The sequence below is a fragment of the Hipposideros armiger genome, unplaced genomic scaffold (assembly GCF_001890085.2).
Source record: "Hipposideros armiger isolate ML-2016 unplaced genomic scaffold, ASM189008v1 scaffold_186, whole genome shotgun sequence".
NCBI lineage: Eukaryota > Metazoa > Chordata > Mammalia > Chiroptera > Hipposideridae > Hipposideros > Hipposideros armiger.
In genome coordinates, this window is record NW_017731536.1 from 728,042 (window position 1) to 736,263 (window position 8,222).

General features: G+C 50.2%; 1 protein-coding gene across 6 annotated transcripts in view; it reads right to left on the reverse strand.

Annotated features, from left to right (window-relative positions):
* ST8SIA5 (ST8 alpha-N-acetyl-neuraminide alpha-2,8-sialyltransferase 5) overlaps positions 1-8,222 on the reverse strand; it is a 55,107-nt gene that overhangs the window by 8,754 nt on the left and 38,131 nt on the right. For all 6 annotated transcript variants that reach the window (XM_019652759.1, XM_019652758.1, XM_019652756.1 and 3 more), the window contains 2 exons: positions 5,043-5,129; positions 1,918-2,062 (listed from right to left, as the gene is read on the reverse strand). In XM_019652759.1, the coding sequence (XP_019508304.1) occupies positions 1,918-2,062; positions 5,043-5,129 (232 nt within the window). The remainder of the gene's footprint in view (positions 1-1,917; positions 2,063-5,042; positions 5,130-8,222) is intronic.

Here is an 8,222-nt window from a genome sequence, read left to right on the forward strand (position 1 = left end):
TCTCATGACCAGTGGGGGAAACCACACTGTGTGACTTTTACTAGAGAAAAGGGGAAAAACAAAGTCATCTTTGGAGAGACCATCAAAGGCTTTTTATGTTCTATGTCAGTGTTTCCCAAACTTCTGTAATCAAAAACTACCTGGGGGACTTTCTGAAAATATGAGTTCCTGGGATTCATCCCAGAACCATGGAGTCAGAATCTGCAGGGTGGGGATAAGAGACTTAGAAGCTCATTTTTTTTTTTGACAAACTCAAAGAAATACTCACTTTTAGGAAAGTTCAGGAAATGCTTCTGTGTCACATGCTCTCGTTCAGGAGGGTCTCAAATTATGGCCCGTGGGGCCACACCTGACCTACCACCTACTTCTGCATAGCTCGAAAGATAAGAATGGATTTTATATTTGTGATAGTTGGAAAAAAATCAAAAGAAGAATATTTTGTGACATGGAAAAATAATATAAAATTCAAATTTCAGTGTCTAAGAGGAACTCAAGTGTTACTGGAACACAGCCACACTCATTTGTTTACTGATGTCTATGGCTGCTTTGTGCAAGAACAAGAAAGGTGAATAGTTGTGACAGAGACCATATGGCCTGCAAAGCCTAAAATATTTACTCTCTGGCCCTTTCCAGAGAACATTTGGTAATCCCTGCTCTAATTCTCTGAGCCTTAGCAGTCCATACCCATGGCCCTCCTTGGACCCATATGTCAAAACCAAGCTGTGTGTCACCCATTGGCATTACCTGCATGAGATGCAAATTTACCTGCTGTCAACCTCATGCTCCAGTCCGTGCAAGACCCACCTTGTAAAGATGGCTCACACCCCTCCCCCCGTCCTCCAGCACTGTGATATGGGAGGGTACCTTTGACACCTCTCCACCTACAGCTCCTCCCCAGCACCCCCACCATGCCCAATCCTACCAGTACACTCTGGTGCAAGTAACAGAGTGCAGGGAGCCCTGGGCTTTGTTTCATTAGCACTCCTCTGAGAGGCAGGACAGCCCAGGCCCCCAGATTTCATGCCGAAAGACCTGAACGTGCCCCCACTCAGCATTTCTACAAACTAGACCCACAAAGTCCTGCCCTGAGCCCAGCACTCTCCAGGAGGTGGTCATGAGTGTGTCCCATGGAATCTTCCTCGGCTTCAGAGGGTAACTATTAGAATGTGGCTCCAGGGCCCCTTCTCTGAGAATCTGATGCAGCAAATAGGCCACAGGTGAGTGTGTGTACCTGAGCTGCAGTGATCTGAGTAGTTTGCTCAATGTCAATCTCTCATTCTGTTTGCCCCATGACCAGGGAGCCACTGTGCTGGCCCTGGATGAGCAGCCTACCTCCAGATTCCTTATACGTGAAAGGAAAAACATAAATGTCTGTCTTTTTTAAGTCTCAGCTATTTGAGAGTTTCTGTTGCATGCAGCCAAACCTATTTCTAGTCCAAACCCCAGTGTTACAGATGGGGAGACTGAGGCCTTGAAAACGAAAATGACGGCTTAAGGCCATCCAAGACAAGCTCAAGCTTTCAGTGCCTTGTTTTGCGTTGGTTGGTGATGTCTTGTGCATACACGACCTTTGCATGGATGGTGTTTTTTGCTCTTACGACCCCGTTAGGTGGGGGACAGGTGCTTATCGTTCTCTGAGATATCTTCAGGATGTCCTCTACAAGAATTGCAACAACCAACATTTTACGACCACTTTCTTTGCCATACGTCATTCGAATAATAGCCATTATTCAAATAATTGGCATTCATTGTACCATACAGAACCCCCAAGGACCCCAGAAGATGTTCTACTGAGCCTAAGAGAATGGCCTACCAGGGCCAGGACAACTGGGTACAGAGGGCAAAGCAGAGTGGTGCCAAACCACAATGACATGGCCACAGTGACATAGCCAGGCTGGGTCAGCTTCATTGCCCCACCTTGGGAAACATGCGGAAAATCTCCTGGTTGATGTGGTAGATGCCGCTGGTATCCACCTCATACTTGAGCTTCGTCCCCAGGGGAGTGTTCTTCTGGGTGGTGAAGAGGAAGGAGGGGGCGTTGCAGCACCGGGACAGCGTGGACCTATGGAGCAGGAGACAGACGGGAGAGATTGGTGACACAGGGCAGAGCAAGCCTCCTGAAGAACAGCGGGGTCATGGAACTGAGGCCCCTCGGGAAGACAAGGGAGAACCATTTTCTCCCCACCACCCTGTCCCACCCCACACATCTGCTCATACTGTCCTCTCTCCCTTCCATACTCCTCCCAATGCCAAGGCCTTTCAGGGTCCAACCAGGTTTCTGTCTGTGAGCTACAGCTGCCCTGTCCCCACCGACCACAATGGCTTCTGAAGAACTGGAGCACAGACTGGGTCCCACCTGCTTCATTATCTGCCAGCTCCCTCCCTGCTTGAATGAAAGGCCCTAGAGGGCAGGGACCCTGCCTCTCCGCGTCCTGCACCACAGCAGTCACACGAGTGTTCGACTACCCGGTACCTGCCGATTACGGGATGAATCAATTCATCTGAGTTTTCATCAAGAGCTGCTAAGCCTCCTACTGCATCCCAGAAACACTAGTTAGCCAGCCCTCAGGAAACCCAGGGATGCAGAGCTCTTCCTTACGTTCTTGGCCCCCATACCAGACTCAGGACAAGGTGTTTACCCGGTCAGATGGGGGTCAACAGAAATGTGCCATTTCAAGCATTTAGAAACTGTTTTAGGAAGAGGGGAGGGCCAGAAATTTGGGGTGATGGGTGGATAACCGGATGGCTTCCTGCAGAAAGTAGAACCTGGCTTCCAAAAGAAGCTTTCAGGCGTTCACTATTTAATAAAAAAATAAATAATAATAACCTTTTGGTTTTCCCTCACTAAAACACTCAAACATGAGCTCCAAAAGAGTTAAAGCTGAGATGATGCAAACAGGCTTAACACAAACACCCTCCAAGGAAGAATGTGGTTGATGAGGCCAGCGTGGGAGTCAGCCAGGCCAGGGAAGCCTGGTTTTTCTCTTCTCTGCAGCTGCCGTCCCACCAGCAGTGCATTCTTCCAGGCCTGCTGGCGAAGCTTGGTGATAGGGTCAGGTCCTGGGCCCACCTTGCTCCCGTGCCCTGGGGACCCAAAGCCCTCTGCCCTGGCTGCAGAGGAGATGGGCTTGACAGAATATAAATCGCCGCCCTCTCACACCAGGGACTTTGGGCCCACGAGGACCCGCTTTCTCCTAACACAGCAGCAGTGGGCTGAGTACAACCCAACCTTCTTCCCCTGACATTGGCTCCTGGCAAAGTCACATCCAAGGTCTAGGCAACCATGGGAGAAATGGAACACCTTCCCCCGAGGAGCCTGGATGATGGCCACTAACTAAAATTGAGGAGGAGCTTTCTGGAAAGTTCACACCCAAGGTCTAGGATGGAAACTTGGCTTGCCAACCTGGTGTCAGGAAGCCTGGGTTCTAGTTTCTGCTCTGCCCCCAACAGCTGTGGGGCTTCGGGCAGGTCTCTTTCCCTCTTGGGCCTCAGTTTCCCCCTCCATAGAATACAGGGGCTGGCTCTTCTGAGCCTCTGTAATTCCGTGACTCCAGGTTGCCAAATCCAAGAAGGTTACGCAGATACTTTTTTATGACCTTATCTCTTATAGGGACTTCACTGAGGAGTTCGGCTGGCTGCCGGTTACCGAGAACATTCTTTCCTACGGAGGGTTGGGTTTCAGAATGTGACGGAGGCTTCACCGAGGGAAGGCCAGAGGCCTGGCCAGGCAGGGGCCATAGGTCAGCATGCCAAACAAGCATCTGGCCTGCTTAGCTTTGCTGGTACAGAAACTCAATCTTGTCAGCCCACTGGAGAGCACCCCATTCCGGGAGACTGACTCATACTAACCAACCTCACAAGAGACTGATATATAAACCAGAATGCCACTGTATCTACTTGGAAGCAGTAGCGTGAGGGAAGGCCTCCGTTACAGGATTCCTTTCCCGTAACCGCAATGCTTATGTCTGTCTTCTAGCCCACCCTCCCCACCCTGCCCCACTTAACTGCATTGGGCTCCTGTGAACTTGAATTGAGACGCTCATCATTGTTCTATGGGCTTGTAATGAGAACAAAGGTAGGTGACTGACCGGCTTGAAGGTTTCTCCATTTAGAGCATGGCAAGACCTCCCTTTCCCACACCCGAAACCACTCTCCCACTTCCCCTGCCAGAGGGTCTCAGCCCCCCAGAGCCTCTCCCCTGGAGGGCACTGGCTGATCCCTACCAAAGGCTCTCACACGTCTCTCTGTTTTTCTCCTGCCACACCGTCTCCCGGTTACTTCATCATTTCCTTAGATACCTATGTGAATCCCACTTGATGAGGCTTCTGTCTACACACCTGACCAGGAGCCTCTCAATTCTATTTAATAATACGTTCTACCTGAGCTAAAATAATACCATAAGTTTACAGAATTTTAGAGGTGGAGGGGACCCTGCAGTTCACCATTAATCAAAAAGAGTGTTTGGATATTGCCAGCTGCTTAGCTCTCAAAGGCAGGGGAAATTTCAGATATAGCTCTTGCCTCTCTGGGAGTTTATAATCTGTCGATGTGGGTTAGAGAACAGCTAGAAGATAATCTACAGCAGGGCTCAAATGTGCAGTACAGGCGGTAAGAACCCAAGAGCTCCAAGAAGGTGGGGGTGCTGAGTAGGAGCAGCTGCCCCCCGAGTGGGGAGAGGAACAGAGTGAGGCCTTAAGGTGCTTAAGGTGCCTTAACACACAGGCCAGCTGGAGACCTGCAAACCGCTTCACCATTATGTCTCAGCTAACCTCAGCTGTGCTGGAGATGACACCACCGACCTTGCAGGGCTGCTGCAAGGACTCAGGCTGAGACTGGAGGACGGCAGCCAGCAGGTGCCCACCTCAGCCTGCATGCTTAGTCAGAGCCTCCCTGCCCCCACTGCCCAGACCCCAAAGCCCCATCAGGGCCAGCTCCCGGGAGATGCCCCTGGGGCTGGGCCTTATAGGACGAGGAGGGTCTGAAGAGGTGGCAGGAGAACCACCCAAGCAGAAAGCCAGGCAGGACAGATGCGTCATAGGTACTTGAACTGGTTGGCTTCAGAGATGTTCATCGCCCATTTGCACATCTGCAGGCTCCTCCACCTGTCGAACAGCTCCGACTGCTTCACCCTTGGGGAATGGAGGACAGAAGAGTCTGTGAAAGGGCCAGGCTGGACAAAGTGTCGTCAGTCCTAAACATGCCCCCTTCCTGCTCCCCACATATGCCAAAGCCTGGGCTGGTCCTCTGTATTCACTGTATCTTCTTATTGTCTGTGTTCTTGATGCTCTGGTTCCTAGGGCCTTGCTAATTCCTAGAGATGGCAAACTCTCCCGCAAGCACACCTTTCATATCACACCAGCCAATCCAGAGCCCATATCCTCACCCACCTTCTTTACCCACTGAACCACCAGCCCCTGCCCTAATCACCCCAGGGTCAGGTATCAGATCACCAGGTGCAGTCCTTATGCCACAGAGCCCACCGAAATTATTCAGACTAGCCGATCCGAAACCTGTCTACTCCGCCTTGCCCATTCCTTCCCATGAAAGCCACACTGAAGGATCTCGCCCAGGCCATCCCCTCACCCCTCTGCCTCCCACCAATGCTAGTGTTTCCCCGTGTGGCCCTGCATGGCGAGCTGTGCCTCCAGTTTCCAGGGATCTGTGTCCTTCACGATAGTCATTTCCGATTCTGTGTGTCTTACCACATCTGATTAAAACAAATGCTGGGTACATTTTAAAAACATTTTTCCTCATGTGCCCACTCCCCAAGGACCTACCAGTTGTCTCAGGAACATCTGTCTATAAAGGGGATGAGACTACTTCCCTAAGGGAATGTCTGTCTGTACATCACCCACACTGTGCTCAGCACACAGTAGGGCTCATGACAAGGGCACGCCTCCCCTTTCTCCTTTCCAAGGGCAGATCACAATTTCCAGATGACAGAAAGGAAGAGATCAGAAACCTGAGATGTGCTCCTTTTGTCTGATCAACCATCTGCAAGGTTTTACGCCAGTCTGTTTTTCAACATCTCGGCTCCTGATATCCTAAGGCACACTCTGGAAGGGGCGTGTCTAAATCACAGGGGAGTCTCCCTTTGACTGAAACCAGCAAAAAGCATTGATCAGGGAGGGGGCTCCTTTCCCACTGAGCAGTGCATCAGGCTAGAGTTCCTCAGAAACACCGGGAAATGCGGGACAGATCATAAGTTCCTTAAAAGACAGCCACGACTTCTCCCTCCTGACCACACCACAGTCTCCATCCCCGTGCCAGACAACCTGCAGCTGTTCAGGGTCACCTGGCTCTGAACCCGTTCAGAAGATGGCTGGTCTTGGGCGTGGTACAGAAAGCGGCCCTTTCAAGGTCAATCTGGTTTGGTCATGACTGGGGAAGTGACCAGGTCCCAGGAGCTGGCTGTTACCAAAAAACTGCTATAACTGTGGTTCTTACTCTGAGGTCCACGGAAGGGCTTACGAGAACTCATGAGCCCTCTGAATCATAAGCAAATCCCATGTCTGTCCACCCCCCGCCCCCTGCCCAGGAGCACATCCTTGGGAGAATCTGAAGCTTCCATCAACTTCCCAAAGGGGTCTATGGTTCCCTCCAAAAGGAAAATAGTTAACCAGAAGATACAAAACGGGTTCATTTTACAGAGCTGCATCCCTTTGTTTAATTGGAGGGGGAAATAGTTGTTCTCAACCAGGGCAAGCCTCACCTATAGAGGAAATACATGACTGGTGGGGGGAGGCGTGATTGCAGGAAAAGTTATAGAGGATAGTGACTAAGCACATGGATTTGGGAAGCAGATGGGGACTTGGGCCTCAGAGCCAGTTCAGACATGCCCTAGCTATGGGACCTGCTCAGCGGCTATGAAGAGCTGCAAGGAGCCCCCTCTCCCATCCTTAGCCTTCCTTCCGGCTTTCCCAAACTTCTCACAGCAGCTTGCACCTCTTAAGTTCACATGACCCTGGAGGAGAGATGTTATTACACAGAGGCACCCTGGCTCGCCCACTGCTTCCCTCCCCCACTTCCTGCACCTGCAGGCCCCTCGAGCAGCCCCCTACACTGCCAATGCCAGAAACATAGCTGTGGCAACACTGCAAGCTGGGGGCCCAAGTTCAACTGTTACCAGTGTCAGGGCCCCATCCTCTGTGCCTCCAATGCCCGCGTCATACACTGGACCAGGGTTGGGGCCTGAACACCTAGCCTTGAATCCTGGCTCCATCCCCGACGTGCAACGTAACCTCGGATAAGTCATTTAATCCCTCTGAGACTCAGCTGCTTTATCTGTAAGATGGATATAGTAACCTGCGCCCTGCCGATCTCAAAGGTTGTCAGAAAGATCAAATGAGATACTATATGCAAAAATATTTTATAAATTGCTTTACGAATGCACAGATCATCTCTAAAGATGAAGGGTTGATCTCAGGCACTTATGTCCTTTCTCCCAAGACACCATTAATACTCCAGAAGAATAAAAAAGGCATGAACCTACCAGATAAATAGAATAATGAGAGTGGGGGGGTTTCGGTGGAAGAGAGATTTCAACAAGTGTGTGGAAGGAGAAGGGGTGACATAGGAGGGATGGTACAGCCCAGAGATAGAGCAGATCTGCATGGAAAATTTTAAAGGGAGGTGGAGGGCAGGGAAAGGACATGGTGTTAAAATGAAGATGAGTTGTGAGTCCCTATCCAGAAACATCAAGCCCACCCCACGGCAGCCAAATACTTAATGTCCAATGCGGGGAGGGGGGTTGAATCAGACTGTCAGTTCCTGCCTAAAAAAAAATTTATCCTTCCTAGTGCGAAGATCTGGGCATCTAGCAGCAAAAGGGCCAGCAGCATCTTGAACACCTACCCTCAAGGAAAGCCTGCTCTCAGACTCAGAGTTCCTATCAGCTTTGTGTTGTTTAATTTTAAATATGAATAGATAGCCAAGGATCGATCACCTGGTCAACCTGAAGGAAACGGACCAAGATAAACCATCAGATAAAATGACCACAGAGAATTTATCCCAAGAAATCCAAAACACTAACTCGAAAAGATAGGTGCATTCCTATGTTCACTGCAGCACTATTTACAATAGCCAAGATGTGGAAGCAACCTAAGTGTCCTGTCCCTTGAAAGACAAATGGATGAAAATGTGGTATATACTCGTATATACAATGGAATATTACTCAGCCATAAAAAGAATGAAATCTTACCATTCATGACAAATGGACCTAG